Source organism: Beta vulgaris, chromosome 6 (assembly GCF_026745355.1).
Source record: "Beta vulgaris subsp. vulgaris cultivar EL10 chromosome 6, EL10.2, whole genome shotgun sequence".
In the NCBI taxonomy this organism is placed as follows: Eukaryota; Viridiplantae; Streptophyta; class Magnoliopsida; order Caryophyllales; family Amaranthaceae; genus Beta; species Beta vulgaris.
In genome coordinates, this window is record NC_079207.1 from 40,532,926 (window position 1) to 40,559,903 (window position 26,978).

The window sequence follows — 26,978 nt, forward strand, 5'->3', positions numbered from 1 at the left end:
AAGGTTTCTCTGCAAAACATTATTCAGCATGGTTGATTTCTGATAAGTTTAACTAATCTATTACTACACCTGTTTTATTAAGTTCTACTTATTTACTGTAGATACACATTTTAAGGCAAATTGAAGAGAAAGTGTAAAAAGTGGGTCCATTTAATTTCTTTATCTATTTTAGTGAGGAGAGAGAGTGTGATTTATTTTTATTTAATGGAGATAGAGAGCATGGAAAAGAGAGAGAGAGCATGGGCCAAGCATGCTAAATTATGGAAAAATAGATATGAATAATCCCAACATTTACTAGTTTTCTCAAAATAATCTTAACTTTGAATCATTTTAGAATATTCCGAACTAAATTGAATTAGTGTAAGCAAGAGAAAATATAGCTTGACTTTTTCTGAAAAGGTTTATTCAAAAATTGAGATTATTTTGAAAAGACGGATGAAAGTTGTGATTATTTGTGTAATTTTTTCCTTAAATTATTGTATATCTCTTAACAAATAAGGAATAAAATAATAATGTGAGTAGAACTTCACATAACATACTAAAATGAAAAGAGAGTAGAAATTCACAAGAGGGAGGGAATATATGTACTAAGGCCTCATTGTTAACTAGACATTTTTGGGGAGAGATAGATTTATATCCATCTTTGTTTTATCATAGGAATTTTTTATTATTAAATAATGTAAATTATATTGCCTTTTACCCATGATTAGCATGAAGTGAAGTTTGTAGAGGAGCCCGCGGATGTCAATTATGTCATATGAATCTAAAATTATAGAAAAATATTAATAATTTAACAACATTATTGTATGGTGCATATCTATATAAATATATAAAAGGCGTGCATAATCAAGGAAATGTGCCACGTGGCAATCTCCCTATAGAGTTTTCAAAGGCGTGCATAAACAATAAAATGTGCCACGTGGCGCTCTCCCTAGGGAGTTTTAAAGGCATGTATAAACAAGAAAATGTGCCACGTGGCGCTCTCTAGGAAGTTTTAGTTCATGTAATCCATGTATGATAAAAAAATTTAGAAATTGTGTAGTATAGGGTTTGATCTCGAAACGTCAAGTACACATACTAAAGTCTTAACCACTAGACTAAGTTGTATTTAATGTTATTATCATAAAGTATTATATTAATAAATGAAATTTCTATCTTATCAGGGGCATAGTCCGAGCCTTATAACTAGTTCTCTTCATAAACGGGTAAATGAAAGTATTAAAAAGGAATTAAAAAATTTTATTTTCATAATTTTTGTCATTTTTGAATTTATATCTTTTTGCTGACTAAAAGTTTATCAAACATCCAGAAAATAACTACCCATGCTAAATTATCTCTGCTTGGGAACAATTGTTCAAAGATTATTGTGCTACCATTAAAAAACTAGCTTAATATTTATTTTTTTTTTGAGGGAAAAAAACTAGCTTAATATACACACAATGCATATGAAAAAAAAAAGAAAATTAAATTAATTATCTAGATTGTAGAAGAATTTTGTTTGCTTTTTATTTAATTTTAAAATTGTTGTTCAATTTAAATGGTCTACTTTTTTATTAATTTTTTGCCTTTTTTCATTCAAAATGAAGCAGGTAGTTATCTCTTTTTTATTTCATCCTTTTTCCTATTGGTGTTTCTCATGTGTTGCAATATATACTAAAGACTAGTGTTATATGCACGCGATGCGTGCGAAAACGTGTAGCAAACTTAGTTAATTGCTAATTGTATTTAAGAAATTAGGCATCTTTAATTTTCTAATCAATTTATCCCCCTAAATCAACAATATTTAATTTTTTTGAAAAAATTTAGTTCAGAGGAAAGTAACTAATTGTGTTCTAAATTCTTATCTTTTGTGGTTTCTTTTTTATCTTTTTTTTTACAATAAAATAGGTAACTTACATCCTTTTTTTTTCCTTTTTCTATTTTTTCGTGTCATACCCCTGTTGCCTTAAAATAGAGACTTGTTACGTGGTGCTCGACTAGTAAATACATGGTTATCCCTCAATAGGTTCTTCAATGGAGACCTGTGCAACGATGTCCTACTCAGGTAATTATGATCTCGAGCTTCTTTCCCGATAATCCTGCAAAAAAGAGACCTACCCTGAAGGTTTGGGTGGTGGCTCCCCCTCCGAAGCTTAAATCAAGTATCATGTGTGATAAAGAAAGTAGAGATAGAGAGAGAAAGTGAGAAAGAATTTTCACAGAGTATGTGTACACACTGTTCAAAATGTTACATTTCTCTTGATTTTAAGGGAATATTTATAGTATTTGGGGTCTGATTGATGTACTTTGAGGTCACCTTAATTTAAGGACACCTGATTGGTTATGTAATCAGAGCCTGACACGCGGCAAATAATGATTGGGTGACAAATATCAACCAATCATATACAACAGTTTCTTGAGATTTAGGCCTGGATATTCTACTAGACCAAAAAGGTGGGCTAGTACCTTTTCTCAGTGAAAATCAATACTTCAGCATTATTCCTTTCCTCTGTACTTCTTCTTTGAGAGGAGACACGTGGATGCTCCAGATGGATCCACGTGTACCTTGGGGAGCCGTTGAGTTTCAGGCTATAACAAGACTAGTCTTGGGAGCTATGCGTGCGAAATTATTATCATCCTAGATTAATTTTTTTCTTTTTTTTCTTTGTTTATTTTTAAGTATCCCCTATGTATTGCCTTATACAAATTTGTACTACTATTTTCATGATTTCTAATAAAAAAAGTAGTATTTTAAGAGATAATAACTACCACCAATTGATGATTTCTAATAAAAAGTCGCTTTTCAAAAACATTTTGTTGCAATAAAGCTTAAGTTTCGCCATTGTGGTTAACAAAAATTTTCTCTTTGATTAAAATTTAGTGGGTGTAGAATAAATAAATAATAGGGTGAAGATAGAAAAATGGCGACTTTGAATGATTTGATTGGTATTTTGAAGATTAGAGTGATAAAAGGCACGAATCTTATTGCCAAAGATATAAATCACAGCGATCCCTATGTTATTATCTCCATGGGCTCACAGGTTCACAATCTTCCCATTCTTTTTCCTTGTATTATTTACAGAAAGATCCAAATATTTCGTTGATTTCCGCCTAAGAAGGAATAGACTGAATTTATGCTCCTAAATCATTTGCTTTTTAATGTTTTATGTTTTGATTTATGTTATTTTATGTTTTGATTTAAGTTACTTTATGTTTGATCAAATATTATGCATACAAAGTCTTCTTCATAAGTATGATCGTCAGGATATTGATATGAGGTTGCGAAATATTGACCGGAATAACCCTACCTCTGTCCTGCCTTCTCATAATAGTCTTATCTTTTCTCTTTAATCCTTATCTTGATTTGCTTACAATGGTTGGGACTACATCTGCCTAACTCATTACTATCACTGTCCTTCCAATCTCTCATTTTCCTGCATACGGCTTCAATGGAGGATTTCTGGAAGTATAAGAATGATACTTAAAAACTATGAGGTTGTGCGATTCTCTCTCTTGTTCTGTGATGATGATTGGATTGCCAGTTCTATTAGGCTTAGACGAAATACAATGCTAGCTTTATTATAGGGTATTTTTGAAATAGCAAATTGTTAACGTGGGAGTAATTTATGAAGGAAAATTTTGCACCGAGAATGGATTAAATTTGACTTCTTTTATTGAATATCTAGGGACTTCAAGGGTAGGTTCATTCACCACATTTACTGCTTTGATACTGCGAAGAATTCTAGTTGCTTTTCTCTTTTCTCTTATTGTCCATGTTTTCACATTCTTTTGTCTTGGCATCTCATTGTTTCTTTTAATTTGTTGAATTTGATCGTCTTCGCATTGCTGAACTATATGAAATTAGTTTGTTGATTCTTCTTTATGCTGTGCGTAATTAGGTAAGGTTGTAATTCAATCAACTATTCATTTAGCACCTTCCACAAAAAGTTATTGCGCAATTTGGAGAAAAACAACGACGTAAAAAGGAAGAATAGAGAGTTAGGGGGGGGGGGGGTTTCCTTCCGTTCACATGTACCCATTCGAAGCAGGCCCTGATTGCATAGCCAATTAAGTGGCAGATAAAAATTTATAGAGGAGTATTATTGAAAGGTTGGGCTATCATGAGTGAACTAGATTAAGACGTTATTCTTGTAAATCTTTCCTTGAAACATAAATGTAATAGTAGAATGCATAACAATATAATGATTTTTCTAATCTATGCAAGAAGTCATAGCTTAATAGTAAAAGATATCCTATATAAGATATCATTATACAAAAAGTTTTCATTTCAAAATCCAACCAAACAAAAAAATCTAACATAATTATCTCTATTTTAAGTATCTATCCTTATGTATTATCCCCAAATAGAATCTTGTTGTATTATATATATTTTTTAAGTAATCTTCAAATTCTTTACATATTCCTTGTGGCATATGACAGAAAAATTCATAATATATTATGTTATATTGTAAATATCTTTTATATTTGTCAAGTGTACAGTATATTATAGTTTCCTAAGTTATATGATTGACATCCTGTAGGATGTATATAATTAATGAAAGCAATCAAAGATTAATTTCTTTCATGGTATCACAAGCAATAGGTTTATTTTCTCTCCAACCCTACTTCTACCGTGTCAAGTGCTCAATCTCTTCTTCAGGCTCCTCTCTACAGTGCTTCTCCACCGTCATGACTGAATCCAAATCCATCTTTTACCTTGCTCGTGCAGTAGCTAATACCAAGACTCTTAGAGCATGTACAATGGGTGGGTGAGTTTTTGTTGGTCTTTGTATTTTTTCCATTCTCTCTCCTTTCCTCCTTAGACCTCACATCCCACTAAGTTCCCACCAACTCAATTTTTTTTTCTCACAATGACTAGACTAGTCCCTACTTGGCTTATCTAATTCTCTCTCTTACTTTTGGTATACTCCATCATATACTCTCTTAGTCTCTTTCCTATCCAAAATATTCTTATTCTGATATAGAGTAGATAATTTTTAGTCCTGTTTCAATAGTGATATATTAATTAATTAATATACATTTTGAATAATTTTAGGTAGGAGAAAATTATTAGAAAGAAAAGTAGGTTCTGAAAAAATATGGTAAATATATCAAATTTAGGCTCAATTTATAGATATACTTTTTTTTATAGTTGTAATATACTTTTTTTTAAAATTATAAGTTGATTTTATTTTCTTTAAAACAAAAAACAATCTTGTAAAAAAAAAACAGCAACAATAAAGCAATATTGATACATATGGCATCACCCAATTCGTTGTTATGCACACCATCCAAGGCATAGTTGTCTTGCATTCCAGAGCAACCAACTCCAAGGGTCAATTGCTCGAATAGTAAAACTAAGTAAAACTAGCTTTACTTTTTGCTAGACTAACAAAAACCAACCTCATTGCTCATGCTCTTATATATTTACGTTTCTCTTGAAATGAAAAACGTCCTAAAATCAATGTGGCTATAGTCTTCAAGATCCACACCTATTATCATAATGTCTTGCACAACGTAATTGCTCCAGCCGCGGGTAAAGAAATGCCGCCACCGAAGACCGATGAGGAAAAGGAGTTGTGGGACACTCTTGATGCCACAAATCTCCAATGGTTAGCGACTTGTTGAACGTTATTATCCAAAACGATGCTACTGCCTTGGAGGTTTTGAATCGTCTCCGTGATTTATTTGAAGAAAATGAACACTCCCGAGTCGTGGCTCTCAAACAAGAATTTTTGCACACGCATATGCGAGATTTCCCGGACATCTCCGCATACTGCACACGTCTCAAACTCCTTCCTGATCAATTACAGAACATCCGTGCTTTAGTGAGCAACAACCAAGTCGTTATCAGGTAGTGTCGGGGTTAGAAACTCCTACAAACATGCATGTTAATACAATAACCAGTCAAAATAAACTCGTTGTCGCAATTCTACCATGTTAATTCCATGTTCACTCTAGAGGAAGTCGGTCTAACTAAAGAGGTAGCTACGACTCTATTAGGGTTGTTGCATATTCTAAACCATTTTGATGACAATAAAGAATCACATGATGGAAAATGTCAATACCGTGGCAGTTCTGAACATTCAAATGGCAACAATAATAAGCATTCCGACAAAAATGGTGGTCCTGTTTCCGGCAAAGGGGGTCCCTGTAACTCCGGTTGCCCTAGTGGTCAAGGCAAACATCTGCCATCGTGGCAGTGGCAACCTTGGTCGTGGCAACAACCTTGTTCATCGGTTGTTCCGCCATGCCCTTATCCATGTTAGACATGGGTCCTCTTAATGGGCCTCCAAGACAGCAGTCTCAAGCTCTTGTCCTACAACACCACCAGGCTTTCCATGCCACTTCTCCAGTCCCCATTAATATAGTACCGACACCGCGTACTCGTGGCCTTATGCAACTCGACCCGCAGTGGTACATGGACACGGGAGCCACATCTCATATGACCTCCATATCCGCTAATCTCTCTTCCTATTCTAATTGATCAAAGATCGTAGTATAATTTTTGGGAATGGCCAATCTGTTCCTATATGTGGTTATGGTAGTACACGTTTATCTTCCCCTCACCCTCATTATCTCTCACTAATGTTTTACATGCTCCCCAACTAATAAAAAACTTAGTAATCATGTTTCTGTTGTAGTTGATCCGTTTGGAATTTCCAGTGAATGGTTTTCGTATAGGGATGGATAAAGAGCGTTCAGGCGAACTTTATCCTCTTACCACCATCACAAATCCAATGTTAAGCACTCATTCGACCTGTGCTGCTTTATCATCACCATCTCTTTGGCATGATCGTTTGGGTTATCTTAACGTTCTATCTTGAATTCTCTTAGGCAAAATAAATTAATTTAATGTAATAATACTAATTCTATCCTTTTTAGCGTATTCGAGGTTTTGGTTTTTTATATGCTATCCTCTCATTTCACCTACCTCTATAATTACACAAATCATTATAATAGACGGCCTAATTTAACATAAAAACGAACTCAATATTGAATTTTTTTAACAAGCCTATTACATTTCATTCTAATCCAACAATATCCTAGTTATTCATTCTCTTCTCCTTCCTTTTTTTTCTTGATTATCGAATTACAACAAATAATTTTAAAAAATTAACTCGTTAGTTTTACCAACGGATTAAACTAGTCACTAAATGGATTAAACTAGTCAGTGAATAGATTAAAGAATGTCATTATTGAATAGATTAAACTAGTCACGAAATAGATTAATGTGGTCTCTAAATAGAGTAAACTAGTCACTATATTGGAAAGGAGGCATGTTCTCCTCTTAATATTGGACTTGGGCCATGCCTAATTTTAAGTTAAAATTAGGCGGTCTCTTACAAGACCAACTGCTATAATTAAACTCAAATCTCATTCAACTCCCTGTGTCTTTTTGGGTTCTCTGTCCAATCATCGTGGTTCCAAATGTGATAGTTTATCATCTCAGAAGATTGTCATTTGTTGTCATGTATTATTCAATGAAATTCAAATTCCATGCGTCAAAAATACATGCCCCTACCCCCAATGTTTTTTGATTTTTTAGATGACGCTTTTTCCATTATCTATAGTATCACCTGCTTCACAAAATTGGCCCATATCTCCCTTTAACCAATCCAGTGCCTAATTCTCATCAGCGTGGCCCATACCCAGTCGGTCCATCGCACCACCCCCGTATTAGCCCTATCCACCCCACTACCTCTCTATCATCTTTGCCTGGCCGAACGCCTTGTCCTAGTTTATTCTCAAACTTACGTTTACTAGGCCCACTCACATTTACATCACCTCACAAGCCCATGTCCACCCCTTCCCAACCCTATTAGGTGCCTGTTCCCAGGCCTTCTACGAGGCGAAATTGGTATTTTTATGCCCAATAAATAATACCAGCAGAGCACATTAACGCACACCACTTGATATCATGTTCCTCGTAATCCTATAAGTGTTCTTTGGTGAATGCAATTGGAAAATGACCATGGATGATGACTAAAATGCTCTGATTAGTAACAGGACGTGATAATTAGTTCCTCTACCGCCCAATCTTAATTTGATTAGATCTATCTAGGATATAAGCCTTCTTCAACTCTGTTTGACACTAAAGGGAAGCTCAATGTCACCACTAGTGCTCTGCATGATTATCGATCAAAATTCCAAAGTTTTGCGGGTACTCTTCAATATCTTACTTTCACAAGGCCTGATACATCTTATGCTAATGAAAAAAATTGCCTCTTCATGCATAATCAAATGGTGGAGCACATGACTGCTCCCAAGCGCATTGTGCGCTATATTGAAGCTACACTTGATCAAGGCCTCCATCTTTATCCTTCCCCCACCTCAACACGCTTACACTGATACTGATTTGGAAGGGTGTTTAGAAATTCGTCGTTCAACTTTTGTTGACTGTATAATTTTTTGTTATAATCTAACTTCTTGGTCATATAAATGCCAAGCTAAGTTATCTCATTCTAGTGCACAAGCTGTATATTGCGGAGTTCCTTGCTGATGTCATCTCCAAATATTGTTGGTTATGCAGCCTATTTGTCGAACTTCATCATCCCATTTCTAAAGCTACCCTAGTCTACCGTATAAATATAAGTGCTAAATATCTTTCTTGCAATCCAGTTAAGCTTCAACGCAATAAGCATACTAAAATAGACATTCTCTTTGTTCGGAAAATGTAGTTCATGGCCAAGGTCTTCCTTTGATTCTTTTTTCAGATTTTTGGGACAGTCTTAGCATTCGTCAACCTGCCTCTTCGACTACAATGATGTCTTTCACTACGAGGGTGTCTTTGACTGCGAGAGTGTCTTGTAAATGTCTTTTATATTTTTCAATTGTATAGTATGTTATAGTTTCCTAAGTTATAGTATATTATAGTTGCCTAAGTTATAATGTGTCTTGTTTGATCAATGAAAGCAATCAACAATTAATCTCTTTCATGTGACATTTTAATTCAAAAGCATGAAGATAGAGACCTTCTTTCAAATATAAGACCAATATTATCCAACATCAATATTTATAACACAAGAAATGATGTAATTACGAAGGTTTCATTGAATTAGATGGACAATATTAAGACTTTTGTGAGGATGAAAATTATGGCAAATTTGAATAAGATGTATGCTGTCTTTTTTCTCATAATTTACCACTACTTATACCGCTTTATCACTAATACATTTAAAATAAGAAACTAATTCCACAAAAAGTAAAAAAGAAAACCATATTACAAGTAATGGTAAAAACAAAGCGTCATAAACTTTTTTCTTTCTTGTTGGAAACTTTCGCATTCCTTTGACTAAAGATCCAATATAATTTCTCTCGCCCAAGTTAGAGAGAAGAATTTAACTTTATAATTTATAATACTAGTAACATTAAGAGCATTTAAGTATCATTCAAAAGAAATAGAGCGTTTGACTAAATATTTGATAGGTAAATTCTATACGGTACCACTATACTCCCTCTGTTTTTTTTTATCATTCCTACTTTGACTTTGCACGTTTGCCAATGCACGTTTTAAAACTTAAATATCTTTCATTATATATTAGTAAAAATTATAACGATTGAATATTAATAAAGTACTAATTGAGACGAATCAAACAAGACCCCACATGACTATGTTTTTTCTTATAAATTGAGAACATTTGAGAAGATTCTCTCTATGCATGAATAGTGTCAAGATTCTAACTGAGAAAGATAAAAAAAAACAGAGGGAGTACACGGTTAAGGTTTTGGTGTCATTTTAACCCTTAAGGCTCAAATTTGAAGTCGAGATTGTCAGAAAAGGACGAAAAATACTTCGTTTTATGTGCGAGGAAATACTAGTTATTTTCTAGTTGTGCAAACCCAAGCATTTTTCGGTCCTATTTCTCCAACTTTGGTCTCAAAATTAACCCTTGAGAGCAAAAATATCCCCCAAACATTAACTGATCAATTTTCCTCGTGTGCAAACCGAAGCACGCAAATCGAGGCAAATACCTAACCTTAATTAACCCTCAATTAACATTTTATTTAGAGGAATGTCACGGTAGAGTATTTAGTCCAAACAACAGTGGTATCATGTAGAATCCAAAATAATTATGGGTACCAAATGGAATCGTCAAAAGTATAGTGCTACCATGTGTTGGAAATAATAGTATGATTGAAATGTTCATAGAGAACAATGAAATAAGTTAGATTTATCTAGAGATATTTGTTAGCTAAACTTATTAAACTTGATTTAATCTCATAAAAATTGTGTTGTGTTGTGGTATGAAGGCCACTATATTAGAAGCGATTTCACTACCATACCGGCAGGCTTCCAATCACGACCCCCCCCCCCCCAAGGTTAACACATCACCCTAGAATTCTACACCCCAAATACAAGGGTTAGATTTTCTCAAAAACTACCCAATTCTTAAAAGGAATCGTTGGCCATGTGTTTTAGGTTAATGATAAATCATCCGAGAGAGAATAGGCAAGGTCTATATATGAAAGAGGGAGAAAATCTAAATAAATTCGGAAAAACGGAAATAACACAACCTGCAAAGAGGTGCAGGTGCACTACGATAACTGGTCCAGGCACACCATTGCTACTATCAAACCAAAGACAAAAACTTTTTATTGGTGCGGGCGCACCACTAGTGCGCGATACAGAGCTCGTGCGTTGTACACAGTTGACAATGACACGAAACTTCACAATTATTTGGATTATATCCGAGAATCCCCCAAAAACGCGAAGGTACAAAAATAAGAAATGAGTGGTAAAAGGAAGGTTTGATACTTACATATTAGTGTCCAAGGATTGAACTAACATGTCAGTGAGATGGGGTGTCCCCTGACCTACACGTGTCCGCTGCACTGAACTTGCCGAAAAAGAGAATGAACTTGATAACACATATCTCACCTTCAAAGCTTGACAAATTCCATGATATCCATGAATTTCCTCTTGAAAAACATACAACACAGTTTATCAGACAATTATTCATTTTCCCTTTAAGACAAATCATATGTCTTTCAAATGATTGTGAACATATACACAGTTCAACAATCCTAGCCATCATCTTGGGATTCCAGTGAGCACTCTAGAATGCCTACAAGTACGACATTTGACAGAAGGAGGTCATCCCTTCACACACATATCAGTGTTCTATTACGATGTAATAAATTTGAATCAGCCACGAAGGATATAGAAACATCCAGTCCATTACATTCATTTAAATTGAATCAGCCATAAACGACATGGACTCCAACACATCCCATGTAGGTTGTCGCTGAGTACCATCATTTGTACTTGTCAAACCACCATACAACTATTGACTCTCACTATTCATCAGTTTTAAACAAAGTAGACCATTCCTTTTATAGGATTATGATACCGATTATGTGAGATCATGCACAAGGCATCACATAATGTAGTATGAAGTCCATTCTAAGGACAACCTAAGCTTGCTGAGATATGGAAACATTAAGAACCGTCATGATCACCTTACACACAATATCTCATTGTATGCCACATAAAACATCACATTGTATGCTAAGGTGCGTGTATAAGTCTCATCTCATGACTATCCCTTCTCATGATCTCAATCAAATGCAATCTCTACATAGCTAAGTACAAACACATTACGGACAATCACTGTCCAATTTGATATCCATGAATCTATAAATTCATCAATCCATTAAGCTCAAATAAATTGAACCAGCAAAATTGTAATGGATTGTCCTGTCACTATACTATCAAGCTCACTAATAAAACCACCAAATCATGTAATGGATCCTTACACATCGATTAAGTTTAAACTAGCTGAACCACCAAACTAGTTATATTTATGTGACACCACATGAGCGTGGCAAGTCCCATCACCAGACCTAAAAAACATCCATAAGGTCCTCTTAGTGAACACAAGACCAACCTATTCATGCTCATGTCCATATGCCTAGATTGCCTTCACATGAGAATGTATGTAAGCACCTAAAACATCAGAATCTAAATAAGTGAGTATTTCACTATATCCACAACAAATAATTTGCCAATGATTTCCTCATTAATCGGCGTCTTGACTCAACTAGTTGAACTCTATGAACCAATTCTCATCGTTGACTCTACAACCCATCGTACTTTTCATCTCCTCAATTAAACAAAAAGTCAAGAGCAATATGTCAACATATACACTTATAAACATATAAGCATAATCATTTCAAAAATAATTTTCTAAAAACTAGTTCATAAACATGTACATCGAGCATAAGTTCATGCTGATAATTCAACCTTCTAATTGAACTTGTTACAAACCATGTTCTCTAAACAAGATTGAGATAAGAGGTACCTTTACAATACTTTGGCTTTTCTGCGAACCACATGAATTATGTTATCTCCAACTTCCATCTTGGCTTAGGATTTAGAACCTTTATTTTCATAAAGACACTAAGAGTGTGGACATCAAAGACATAAGATCAATCATAGACACATGATCACCAAACAATGTTAAGTTGATCAATATCACTCAAATAGATACCATCTTGATTAGCCAAGACATAATTTTATTAGTTTATCATACAAAACTAACAATAAAAGTGGCGTAAACCATAGACCACCTATAGACGATTCATGTCTTCTCATCATGGAAACCTCACAAGGTAACTCTTAGTGCCAGAAGATCTAATGACTCTTCCTCCTCTAAGATGTTATTCCACTATACACTTTACGAATCAAATTGATACGCAATCAAACAACAAGATGCTAATGCAAACTTATTCACTAGCTTAGGAAAACTTAGCAAAAGGTTAGATAACTACATAGGTCAACACCAAGACATTAATGAACCTCAGAACCATGTATCTTGGCCATAAGTTTTCAAACTTACAACTTTAAAGTCTATTCTAAGTCAACATGTTCCTGCAAAGACATACACAACGAATATGATAGGTCATTAATGAGTCATGTTCAAGCTGACTCTTCTCTAAGCACCAGCCCTAACTAGAACTCATAATATCCCCTTATGACTTGATCATGACCTTTAAAGAATAACCCCTAGACTTCACCTAGTCAATCAAACAAAGACATCTTCCTAACCGCAGAGGTTACAAGCAAGACTGGACTTTGCTAGCATATAAAATTAACATTTGCTACTCCTTTGTCGAACTACACATCAAAATTACTAGAAGATTCACCAAAGGCAATCAACTAACAAAGACATAATCATGAGTTGAAGGATCATACCACATACCAACAAATCATCAATTACATCTTGAGATTCACCCAATAAAGCACATTCTAGAAAAAATAAGCACATCTTAAAATTTAGCACAACAATAGCTACAAAGAATTAAATCCTCACACAAATTGTGTATAAGAATGATAGATCCAATAATAGCTAGAAAAACCCCACAATGAGAGCATTGTAGGTCATTACCTTCACCTTCACAACATAGGGAGAATAACTAACAACTCATCAACTTATCTAACATAGAGCTATAACTACTGAAAATGATGATAACCCCCACCAGGGCCGTCTTGGTGAATTTAGGGGCCCTGATCAAATATAAAATATGTGGCCTTTGTTATCAGACAGTAAAATTTTCATATAACTTATCATAACAATTTATTAATAACAGCAATCTAATTCTATAGATTGATATCAAAGCAAAACTATCTTTCAAAAAAAATTTGACCTAAAAAAAAAAAAAGATTATGTGAAAAAGAAAAAAAAAAGGAAGAAGAATACAAAAGTTTTGCCCATCGCAGATATTGACATAATGTATACTCTTCATCTTCATTGTTCACTAACTAATACCAATAAATTTTAGAGAAAGATAATTTTTAGTTTTCAAGTGAACAGAGAAAGAAATTTGATGTAAATAAATTGTTATTGCCAATTGAAGAAAAATGATGCACTAAAATGAAGATGGAAAGTTGAAGTATAAAAGATGTAAGGTCAATATTTACCCTTGAGAGAGAGAATTGAAGGCAATGGCGTGAAAATCTAGGAAAGTATAATTTTTGCTGCGTGAATTTTGTCTGATTGCATCAATCTCAAAGATATACTGAGACACAAGATAAGGCAAGGTTTTCTTTCTTTTTTTCATTGGGCTTATTTAAAATAATTGGGCCCTTCCATATCTGAGGCCCTGTGCAATAGGGCTGTTTGCACACCCTCAGATACGGCCCTGACTCCCACATAGATATGATAACTTAATATAGTATGAAGAAAACTCATATCCTCTTGAGAACCCTAACACTCTTTAAACCTTGAATGATTTTACTTTCTTGTCACAAATCCACACTTAACTAAAGATTCTGCTTTGAAACATGGAGTTCCAAATGGTCTCACCTCGACCCTTGACAAATGCTAACCTCTGATCAATCAACACATGGAACATGATAGCATTCACAAATCATTAATCCAATGCAAGTTTAACAAATAAGCTAAGTACTCAAGAATTAACTCAAATAATTCACTAATACTAATACACGCAACAATATAATTACTACTACGAGACATGACATAACACTAGAGTTGCAACTAACAAACCCAAAAGGTTATTCAACCAATCCAATATTCTGCTCAACTAAACATGGTCAACAGAAATACTCCTCAAGAGTACTATAAAGCAACTCTATACAATAATATATACAAGAAGGTATACAATATAATATGGAAAAGTAGATTGCTCACAACTCAAAGAAACAAATAATAATTCCCAGCAACATAAGCCTCTAAGGAATTTACCTTCCTCCCCGCACTCACCAAGGTGAAGCTAGCACCACTAGTGAACAACACGAGGCCACGTGCGTGGTACGCAACTCCTGAGCTGCACGAAATTGACAATGAAAAGAAACTTTGCGTTTATTGCGATTATATTCAAAACCATGTAGAATTTTCGTATTTGATGTTAGTTGTTTCAGAAGTAAACGTTACAAATAAAAGCTTAGTAAGACCCATGGTTTGGTTTTTCGATACTTTTTGTGTGCAAAACATGTTCATCACAAAAATACCACTCAACCATGAGTTTTCGCCTCAATTAATTCCTTTTAGTTCAACAATGTGATGTTGAGATAAGATGTACAAATGAGGATGGTCTATGAAGTATGTCAGATATGTGTTTGATTATATGTTTCGCAAACTGAATTTGCGCTTTAATTAATTCCTCTTAGTTCAACATTGTGTTGAGTTAAGATGGAGAAATGAGGATGGCCTCTGAAGTGTGTTAGGTATGTGTTTGATTCTAAGTCTTTCTTTTCACAAACTATGAAAATCTTGACACAACATTTGATGGGAGTAGGCGTTTCAATTTGATCCCTTGTCGCTCATGAAAAATTATGCAATAAAATTATAGCTTACTTTATCTTATTAGATAAAAATTATTTCTTTCAGACTTTGTACGTCATTGAAAAAAAAAAATTAAGTGGTCGCAAACCAAATTTACGAAAATCCACCCAAAAAGGGGCTAATTGGACTTTAAATGAGCTTGATCATGTTTAAGTCCAAATGTCATTTGTTAAGCCTAATTGCTCCATCCAAATAACATAAGAATGTTCTCACATGTTATTTGTCAAAATTGTACACTACGCGCTAAAAATTTGTTTAGCATGTTGCACTTCTTAAAGGAAACATGTAGTGGTGCACACACACATACCTTTTTTTATATATGAGTGTTAGGGCTAAAACGTTGTGTATATGTGTGCTCCAGACATCATGGTGGTTAAAACCCCAATGACCGTCTTCAGTTAATATTTCTTATAAATATACAGAATTATTGTGCTTCATTTTCGTTATACTTATGAATCATCTAAAAGGAAATATGTCTACTTCTACTCCTTTTTTGTTCTCAATTAAAAACTACAACATTATTCTACTGAAATACTCTCTCTCATGCAATAATAATTATAATTTTTTTGATTTTTACCACCTTATAAATAGCCCGTTTTACAATTTAACACCTTTTTTTTTATTTTATTTTACCAACACCCTCTATGTAAAAATCCTAAAATCCTCTTTGATATTTACGGAGATTCATTTACCCTATATTTCCTCTACTTCACCCAAAAATTCAGAATACCAAACTCCTCTTTCTACTCCTTTATTTCAACTTTTGCAGCAAGAGAAATTCCACAGTTGGTCTTTTGCTAGTTTTGGGAAGAATACCGAGACATTATATGCCTATAATAATGAAGATTAATGAGAACCAAAATCAGCATTATACTAAAGAACATCGTAGATGCCCGAATTCAGCCCAATTTTATAGAAGAAATGACCAAAATTGAAGAAGAACCCTAACCTATTAAATTGGGCTAAAAATCATATCTTATAGTAGCAGAATATCCAATTTCTCCTTTGATTGAGGTCCAGTTTATGAAAAAATGGTAAGCCCTGACTTTATTTAAGTTTTCATCAAAGAAATTTGGGTTTATGGAGGGATTGAAAGATAAAATTGGTGTTTTTATGAAGACAAAATGAAGAATCGAGGGTAAAGGAGAAAAATGGGAGGGAAAGTAAACATAAAACAGTTATTTGGGATCCCCCCCCCCTCGCCGAATTCTTCATCGGAACTGAGCCAAGGTGGTGATGATTTTTAACGAGTTGGAAACTTTAAGGTGGTAAAATTGGATAAAAGAACCCCAAATGGTGGTAAAGTGTAAAACAGGCTATTTATAAGGTGGTAAAAATAAAAAATTCCTAATAATTATGTTATCTTGGCAATATACATGTAATGTTTATTGTCGAAGTCCATACTGAAGCTAGCACCTCTTGAGAGTTTTTATTACATCTTTATGACTCCCAGTAAGTAAGGATGTATAGCGATTAGTTCCTCATTGAGGTGAATTTGGCCACTGTTCAAAAAGCGTGCTTGTAGCCCTTTCCCTTGATTTGTTTATCTCTTCTAGCCACTGGTCTTGCCTTCTACTTGTTAATTTCTCATTCTAGTGTTAATTTTAATATTATTAACCCATTTAGAAACTATAGCTCTTTTACTATTGGGTAATCCTGTCAACTCCGAAGTGTTGTTCCCTTCTAGAGTTTTTAATTCACTGGTCATTGGAGCTATACATCCTTGGTCCTCACAAGCTTTGCCATAACTATTAGGTTCTCTAGTTCTTAATACATTATTAGGAGAAGCTATAAATCTGAATAATATTTAGAGTTATTGAGGTTTGATGTGATTAGATTAGGCAAATGAGTATCATTCTTCTAATACAAAGTCCAAGAACTTACATTGCTCAAAATTCTGCCTTCTCTTGTAGATCTTCTCCCAACGAACTAGTCTCTTGGGCAGTGATTTATGTTATGATAACTTATTTAATAGAGATGTCATTTTCATCTTCTCCTTGTATGTCTTGTTCAAGCATTTAATCTAACCTGTTACAAATATCATCATTACTTTCACCATACAAGGTATCAGAATACTTTGTAATTCGCTGATGTCAATAATGCCTAATGTAATTTGTAATTAGCTGTTATTTACAGTCGTTGTTGTTCTGTAATATGTAATTCATTGGTGTTATACTTCTACACGTATGTCTCTGCTCCTATGTTATAACTCATTGCTATATAGGGCTTGTACTCTCTTTGCTCCTTCCTCGCCTCCTTGATTTTCATACGCCTTAACTTTCCTTATCTAAGATTTTCGTAGTTTTATTTTCTTTCCTAATTGCAATAAAATTCCCTTGATTTCAAGTTCCTAAATGCCAATGAATATATTCCATCTCTTGTTCTCTTGTCGCCAAGAAGGAGGCAACTTGTTGCTTCCTCTTCTATTTTTTATTTTCCTTAGCTTGATGTCTTATTCAACCAGGTAATCAACTATCTTGAGCTACTCATGACCTTTCATGATAACAAATGTGGACCATCGTTCAATAGAGCACCATAAAGGACCTTTTGGAAATAAATATATAAAATAGTAGTAACTCATGTCTTGTAAGATAAATAACTTTAAACACGCTTTAAAATATAAAACTCAATATACAACCAAGAGTTTCATTATATAACACTTTTTACGACCCTATCCCTAAGGAAAGTTGTTTAAATCTCTTCACATTTTCTTTGCTCGATAGCATATGTATCCAAGTTACTCTACTATGGTCATCCATAATAGTAAGGAAGTAATTAAGGTGCACATATGATGGCATTGGTCTTATTTGGACCCCCAAAATTAGCATGAACAAAAGCAAACACATATTTAGCAATGGATTTACTTGCCATAAAAATTAATATGCGTATTTAGCAACTAAGAAAGCATCATAAAATTAACTTCCTAAATCATAATACTTACAAAACTCCATATATTCCATTTCAAAAATTGAGACATGCCTCAGTCTAGTATGAATCAAGACTAATGTTTCTAGTTTATTAGTACATTTTCTTAAACTTTCTTAACTTACTTCTTCAGCTGCTACACAACCTTGCTTAAAGTCATGCTTCTTTCTCCAGCTTATTACAATTTTCACTAAAATGAGATTCTGCTTACAATCATTATATATAAAATATTAAGCAAAGTAATATCTTCATTTATCTTCACATTTCCCTACATCTTTCCCAGTGTTCACATTTCCATCAGGCAAACCTACTTTTAAATGCTTAGTTAAAGTCCTTATATTATAAGGATGTTTACTCTATTCCAGTCATATGATCACTTGATCCTGAATTTATAAGCCAAGTGTACGAATAATGATCATTAACATATAGCTATAAACATTAGAGTGGACTTCTTTACTTGTAAAGTTGGTTTGGGTACTGCTTTAAGCACCACTTTGCTTCTAATTGCGTTTACAAAATCCTAAATAATATGAGATGGTGCAACTAGAGGGTTGTTTCCGTCATATCCTTCTTAATGTAAGTGATTTACTTAACATCAAGTAAAGTAATATCTTCATTTAACATCACATTTCCTACTTCTTTAACAATCTTGACATTACCATCAAGCAAATCTACTTTAATGTGCTTAACTAAGGTTTCAATGTTCTTATTCACAGTCATGTCATGACATCTTGCATCTAAATATATGATCTAAGTGTAGGAATAATGATCATTAACATATTTAGAAACATTAGAGTGAACTTCTTTACTTGCAAAGTTGCGTTGCGAACTATTTGCAGAGCCACTTTGTTGTCTAATTGTTATTATAACATCATGAACAATATGAGATGATACATCTAGAGGGTTGTTTCCAGTTAATTCTTCTTCTTCCCTCTCAAAATTAGGTACAAGTATCACATTCTTCCATCACTTTTGATGGTTGAACTACTTAGGATATCCATTTATTTGAAAACATTCCTCATGCATATGACTCTTCATGCCACAATGATCTAGGTTTTTCCCTTCCTTTTCTAGTTGTTCTTGTCGCATCTTCTTATAATCCTTCTTCAGGATATGTTAAAGAGGTTCGAAGTTCATGACTTGCTTATTTGTAACCAACACACTCATTGGTGCTCCTATACTGCTACTTTCTTTAATAATGTTGCTACTATAATTTCCAACTTGTATTATTAAGTTGTAAGTTTTGTTCACAGGTAACACCGGATCTATGACAAATTTCATCAACCTGATTAAACTCCTTTTCAAATAACTTATTTGTTATATTGCATGTGCATTTGCTCATCGCTCCACAAGTCCATTTTGGAATCTCTTAAAGATAATCAATTTAATCCCATCAATCTTCCAACTTATAGTAATACTTAGTCACACAGAGATTTTGTTGTTGCACATTTGCTCATTGCTTCAAAACTACATCCCGGAATCTCTTTGAACTCATCAATTTAGTCCATAAATCTTTTAACTTGTAGTAATACTCACTCACACTGAGATTTTGTTGCTAAGCATTAGCTCATTGCTCCACAAGTACATTTTGGACTCTCTACAAGCTCATTAATTTGATCCCATTAATCTTTTAACTTATATTAATACTCATTTATAGTGAGATTTTTGTTGACGCAATTCCATGAGATTTTTCTAGAGTTGATACAGTTGAGGGGCTTTAGTTTGCCATAACTCTCAATAATTTCTTCGCATAGTCTTTGGGTCTATTGCATATTAACGTATATGTATATAATTTGAGGCTTCATGGTTCCAAGTAACAAGGATATCACCATTTAATCTCATCTTTTCCACTTTTGCATATCTTTATCTCTAATCTCTCACTTTGAGTGTTTTCCTTCCGGGAATCCCAACTTGTCCTTTTCTTAAAGAGTACGTGGGATACCTTAGCTCTAGTTCATAAAATTTCTTCCATCAAATATGATGCTTCCAAGAGGAGTTTCTGCACTTTCACTTACAACCCTTAAACTTTAAGGATCTTTCATGTTGCTTTAAGAAATTTGTCAAGACTAACCTTCATATTTTTGTGATGCAAACTAGCACCATTTTTTTTTTGCATTAATCTTTATATTTTATATGTTGCAATCAGCTTGAAAATGGGAAATTCTTATATACAAAAGAGCACTAGAAAACCTTATATAAAAGACAAAAAAATACAGGTAGTTCTACCTAGGATCAATATAAGGGAGATAATCACGTTGGCGAGAGTGCAAAATAACTTTGATGAATACTAAAAAATACATCCACATTATATTTAGACCCTTCATGTTGATCCACTACTTAAAAGTAACTCATTATTACCTAAAAAATGAGTGTTCTAAAAACATCGGTTTTTTCATCATATACCCCTGACAAATTTATTTTTGCACCGTATACCCTTTCGACTTTTGAAATTCACCATATATCCCTCACTTTTGAAAAAATATATCAACTTACCCTTAATGACTAACGGCATTAAACTCCGTTAGTCATTAACCCCTAATCACCCTTTAAACTTACTTAACTAACCTAAATCTAACCTTAATCCTCATATCCTATCCCTAATAACCTAATCCTAACCCTAACCCTCATATCCTATCCCTAATAACCTAATCCTAACCCTAACCCCATCCCCCACCCCCACCCCAACCCACCCCCACCACTACAGTCCCCCTCCCCACCACCCACGAAGCCCCCCTCCGCCACCCGCAGCGCCGCAACCCCCTCCCCTTTCCGCCGCTCGTAGCACCGCAACTCCCTCCACCTTCCGCCACCCCGTAACACCGCAAAATTCTCCCTCACCTCCATCACAAACTCGCGCAACCCCCCTCCCTTGTAAAATTGCACAACCCCCTTCCCCTGTCAAGTTGTGCGAAGGGTTTTGGGGGTGGTGCGATGATGGTCCGACGTTTTTCAGAGAGCTGTGATGACCGTGCGAGGTTTTAGGGATGGTGTGAAGGGTTTTAGAGGTGGTGCGAGGATTTTTAGGGGAGGTGCGAGAGTTTTAGGAGTGGTGGGAGGGTAGTGCGTCGGTGGTGCAACAGTTTCAGAGGAGAGAATCTGGTGGGATGGGGTCTGGAGAAACAGAGGCGAGAATATGGTGGGTGGGGTGTGAAAATCAGTGGTGATGTGGGGTGCAAAAATCCGGTCAGGGTGGAGGTAGGTAGTGGTGTCAGAAACAGATCTGACCGCTGGGTCAACCTGATTCTGACCTGACTTGAACCTGGTTCGACCTGTGAAGGTCAGTCTCCAGACCTGACCGAAACCTGACCTGGGATTACCCAGACCTGACCGGCACCTGGGAAGATTATATGTTGACCTGACCAGACAGACCTGCATTCAAATTCAAACCCGACTATACTCAACTAGATATTACTAAAATTCACTTATTTTTTTATATTTACATAATCATTTAAATATATTAATTTATAAAATTTATTAAATAAAAAAATAAATTATATTTAATTTAAGGGTTAAACTTTGAATATCATGTACTTATTTATATTTTCATTTAATTACCCAATATTTCCATTTTCAAATAATATTAAAAAATATCTGATTAGATCCCGCACTTTAAATTTATTATCCCATTTTAGTATTCTACCAAAATTTCCCATTTTTTCTACCAAAAATCCCATTTTAACATTCTACCAAATAATATCTCAAATTCTCGTAATCTTGTACTAAACAATTTGCAATAACCAAATTAGAACTTACAAACAATCTCCAATATGTCAAATTAAACGGAAGAAAACAATTGTCAAGCACGAAATCTCTTACATTAACATGAGCAATAAAAAAAAATAAACTCATATGGCAAAGGTAGAAAATTCAAGTACTAAAACAAAATTACAGATTCATTTTTCTTTATACTAAACAAACCATAATGTCAATGACAAACAAATAAAAAATTCGATTTGTTTGTCATGAAAAACTACACTGCAATTTATTTGTCACAATCCTAGATAAAATTCTTTTGTTTGTCATAAAAAAAAATACAATCCCGAATAAAATATTGAACTTGAGAATATCAAAATAAAATTACAATTTCAGATCTAAGATTATCTGATAAAAAAATTCAAAAAAAAAAAAAAGATAAAATAAAAACAAAAATGGAACTAATAAGCGACGCTGATGGAGTCGAGCAAGGAGTCGAGCAAGAATGAGAGATGAACGAAGGTGAATGAGGATGATGAGCGGAAATCAGATTTACACGATGATGAGCGGTGATGAACGAAGCACGAAAATGGAACGATTATGTCCTATTGGAGAAGACCGGCCTGAGGGGTGAAATCCGTTCCTTCCGACGATGATGACGGACTTGGCGAAATGTGCAGCGCGGATGAGAGATGACGACGAACGAACACATAAAGAGCATCGATATGTATCCAACGATTTAGCAGACGAGAGTGAAAGATGAGAGAGAAAGAGCATCGAAAAAGGGAGGAAGGATGGTGGTGGTGGCGGCCGAATTCCGGCACGGACAGAGAAAGGAAGGAAGGAGCAGCATGTTGAAAGCAGCGATTTTTTTTTTTTTTTTTTGAGGAGATGAAAGAGCGGCGGCTGAAATAGAATTTTTAGGTTTGGATGAGAGATGGGAGAAGGTAATAGGGTAGGAGACGATCTAACGGTTCAGTTTGTTTTATGATAGGTATCCAACGGTTAATATTCATGATCCGTGTGCTTTGTGTTGTTTTCTTGCGTGCCCTTGATTATGATGATCTAACGGTTTAGATTTTGCCCATTAGATGATTTTGGATTTTGCCTTAAGAAAACAAATAATCCTACCAAATTATTATTCATAACAACTAATCTCCATGTTCCACATCCCTAAACTCCAAATCACATACCTTATAATTACCCCATTTTTCAAATAATAATATAATTATTTATAGTAGTAATCTCATATCCACTAATTGATCATATATTCGTAGTTAATATATAAATTATAATACTCATTATTATTATCGTTAGTTATGCTATTAGAACATATTAAGAGTCTATACTCATTAAAAATCAATCACATATTAGTTAGAATGATTCCAATATTATTATATCGCACTGAAGTATTTAAGTCTACTAATAAAATAGCTTGTTTATAGTCACTATATACAAAGTTTTAGACATATAGCTCAAGTAAGTATATGTTTTTTGTTTCAAAATGCATTTCTTATAAAGACGATTAACTCAATATTGTATTGTTATCTTAATTAGCCTATCAAATACCATTGACACATTCATTTAGTATAATATGTAATTTGAATCATTCAAGTAGATTTCTTTGTTTATGAAACGCATTACACTCGAGGACGATTATCATAATGATTACCCATTTACACTAACTAAACTATACACTAATCAATTTGTATTACTTTGTGTTTATACTAATGTGTATTAGCTAGAAACGTAATACATTGATCTATACACTATATATACATTGACATATAGTCGAAATGCAATACATTGACCTATATACTAATTTAGTTTAGCCTAGTGATTACCCCCTACACTGGCTTCCGTCACGTTATACTCGTATTAGCTTGTGTTGATCGACTTTAATCATCATTATCACCAATTATGATTACATTATACTCGTATTGTTTTTTGGTCAATGACATGAGATTTAAAAAATGATAATGCTTATGGACAAGGGAATAACCGAGTAACTGACTAAGTGTTAAGTTACTATATGGTTGTGTTACTTATGAATACGACCTCGTTATAATCACTTAGGGCTCACATAACCGTCGTTGTAAACACATGAATGTATGATTGTCATTTGTTATAGTATTAAAACATATTAAGAGTCGTTATACTAATTTATAATCAATAGAGTATTAGATTGGTTTTACAATTATTTTGATATCAATCTTATATTAAAATGATTCAACATATTAGTATTTATATTGTTATTGTTAGTATTCCTGTTCTTATTTGTAATCCTATTGCTATTGTTAGCCTTGTTACTATTACTGTTATTATTTGTATTTTTACCTGTTATCATTGTCGCTTTATGTTTATTCGTATTATTATTCTCATTACCATCATAGTTTCTTACAAACTTATATATCAATCATAATGCTTATAATAATAAATCATCAATATAAAGTTTGAAATTAATCGTCTACTCGTTATTATTATCGTTGGTTATAGTAGATAATATTAAAACATATGAAGAGTCGTTCTACTCCTTTACTCATTAGAGTAAATTTACGTAGTTGATTATTAAAACATATGAAGAGAATACACTAAATATCACGGTAATCAATATAGTGTTTTTATTGGTTTTTCGTTGTCATCCATATATTTATCGCACACACACATGTGTATATATGTCGATCTTAATACTTTTATTAATATGATTCGTTTACAAAATACATAACAAAATCAAGATGGCCCGATCTGGAGTTACCCGAAGTTGAATGGACGTTCGATAGCGAATGGACCCGATATTTCACAATGATCGAACTAAGGTCATTACAAATTCAACCCGAGTACATTTGACTTAACGCAACCGTACATGAAATCAAAATACGACATGCGCAAATCGGGCAAAAAAATATCAACGGGTGATCATATCCGGGATTGGATCGGTTTATAAATGGAACGTTCAGACCTGTTCGGCACCCGGGAATCCAATGATTCAAATGTGTTCGACCCAGTTGAACAAAACCTGACCAATCATGACCTGGGACACTAACAATCAGAACCTGACCTGTCCGGATATGACCTGGTTCACCCTGGGTATACCCAGAACCTGTTTAAGAACCTGTTTTGACACCACTAGGGGTAGGGGTCAGGTGCGAATTTCCGGTGGGGTGGGGTGCGAAAATCCGGTCAGGGGTGCGGGTGGTGGTAGGTCAGGTGGTGGTGCTGCTGGTGGTTAGGGTTGGGGTGGGTTAGGAGGGTGGGGATGGGGGTAGGTCAGGTGGTGGTGGGTTGTGGGATGGGGATGGGGATGGGGTAGTGGGTTGTGGGCAGGGGATGGGGCTGGGTATTAGTAGGCTTTAGGGTTAGGTTTTTTAGTTGGTTAGGTTTAGGATTCAGGTTTAGTATCATGGTTTAGGATTTAGGATAGTTAATTAGGATTAGGAGAGGATTAGGGTCTAATGACTAACGGAAGTCTAACACCAATAGTCAAAAGGGTAAGTTGATGTATTTTTCGAAAAGTGAGGGGTATATGATGAATTTGGAAAGTTGAAAGGGTCTACGGTGCAAAAAAAAAATTTGTCAGGGGTATATGGTGAAAAAACCGTAAAAACATTCATATTGTTTACTATTCTTTAGTTAGGTCTCATCAGGCTTTGACTTCGATAATATCGTTTAGTTTATATATACATTAGTAAATTCTAATATTCATATATTCGTGGCATTTTGTTCATTTCTTTTTTCACTTAGATAATGTAAAATCTCAAAAAACTTATATAAAGTATATTTTAAACTATGTTGTCTATCTCACATAAAGGAATGTTATTGTCATTTTTGTATTTGTTTTCTACCCTTATCCCTTGTTTTTTAGTATAACAGTTATCCAAATGCTCTTTAACCTTGCATAATTCCTTATTTTCTACTTACACATTCTCTTAGAGCTTTTTTTATTTTTTTATAGGATACCATAATTTTTCAGCTCAAGAAAGGAGCATCACTTATGCATAATGTGGTTCATGTTTTGAAAAGAATTTATAAAATATTTATATTTTATAAATGTTTCACATATATGATTTTTGATAATTAACAAAACTTTCTAATTAATCATGGGGCACATTATTGTATTTGTCTCATATAATGTTTCTTTTTGAACTTATTGCAGAAATTGAAAACACGACATGTTGAAAATGATTGCAACCCTGTATGGAATGATGAATTGACTCTTGCTATAGCTGATTGTGATGCTCCAATAAACTTAGTGAGTATTCTCTTATAGAGTGGTGTTTGGATCCTCTAGAGTTGTAAAATAACTCTATAAGGTAGAGTTTGAGCAATATCAACCATTAAATAAAAAATCAATGGCTCAGATATTCTCTTTCCAAAATTCCCCTTATTTTATCTCATCAAAATCTACCCCTAAATTTTTTCATTCCACCAATATGAGGCCTTGATTTTAAAATGTATGGCTCAGATACAACTCTACCTTATAGAGTTTCACGAAAACTCTAGAGGATGCAGACTCCTTATAGTGTGTAGAAGCTTATTTATGTCAATTGTTCATGCTAGTTTATTAAACTAAAAGAAATTTGTATATTCTTAAACAAAGGTTGCTAATGTTAAATGATGACCACTAAAGATCCCAAACCAATGTCTTATAGCCTATTTTTTTTCTTCATTATGTTAGTTCACTTATCTAGCTAGTTAGCAGTTGGCTTACATTAACAAACTATAAAATGCCTCAAAATGCTTGAATGTCTAGTTATTAAATTGATTTTTTTTTCTATACAGACAGTGTATGATACAGATTCATTTACCCCTGATGACCAACTGGGTGAAGCTCAAATAGACATTAAGCCATATCTAGAATGTATGAGGGCACAATTAAGCGATATCTCAACTGACACCATTGTCGATAAGATCCTTCCCAATAGGAAAAATTGCCTTACCGATGTAAGCCATATCATTTGGAAGGATGGAAAATTAGTTCAAGACATGATTGTTAGGCTTAAAAATGTGAAAACCGGTGAGGTAGAACTTCAGATTGAATGGGTGGATATTCCTTCATATAAAAATGGATCATGA

At 34.1% G+C, this 26,978-nt stretch overlaps 1 protein-coding gene across 1 annotated transcript; it reads left to right on the forward strand.

The window, feature by feature from the left end:
* Nucleotides 1–1,359: 1,359 nt before the first annotated feature.
* LOC130591824 (protein C2-DOMAIN ABA-RELATED 7-like) lies at nt 1,360–26,978 on the forward strand. Its single transcript, XM_057395758.1, has 3 exons — nt 1,360–3,020; nt 26,059–26,154; nt 26,685–26,978. Exons 1-3 carry the CDS (start codon nt 2,901–2,903, stop codon nt 26,976–26,978), a joined length of 510 nt encoding a protein of 169 aa, XP_057251741.1. The 5' UTR covers nt 1,360–2,900.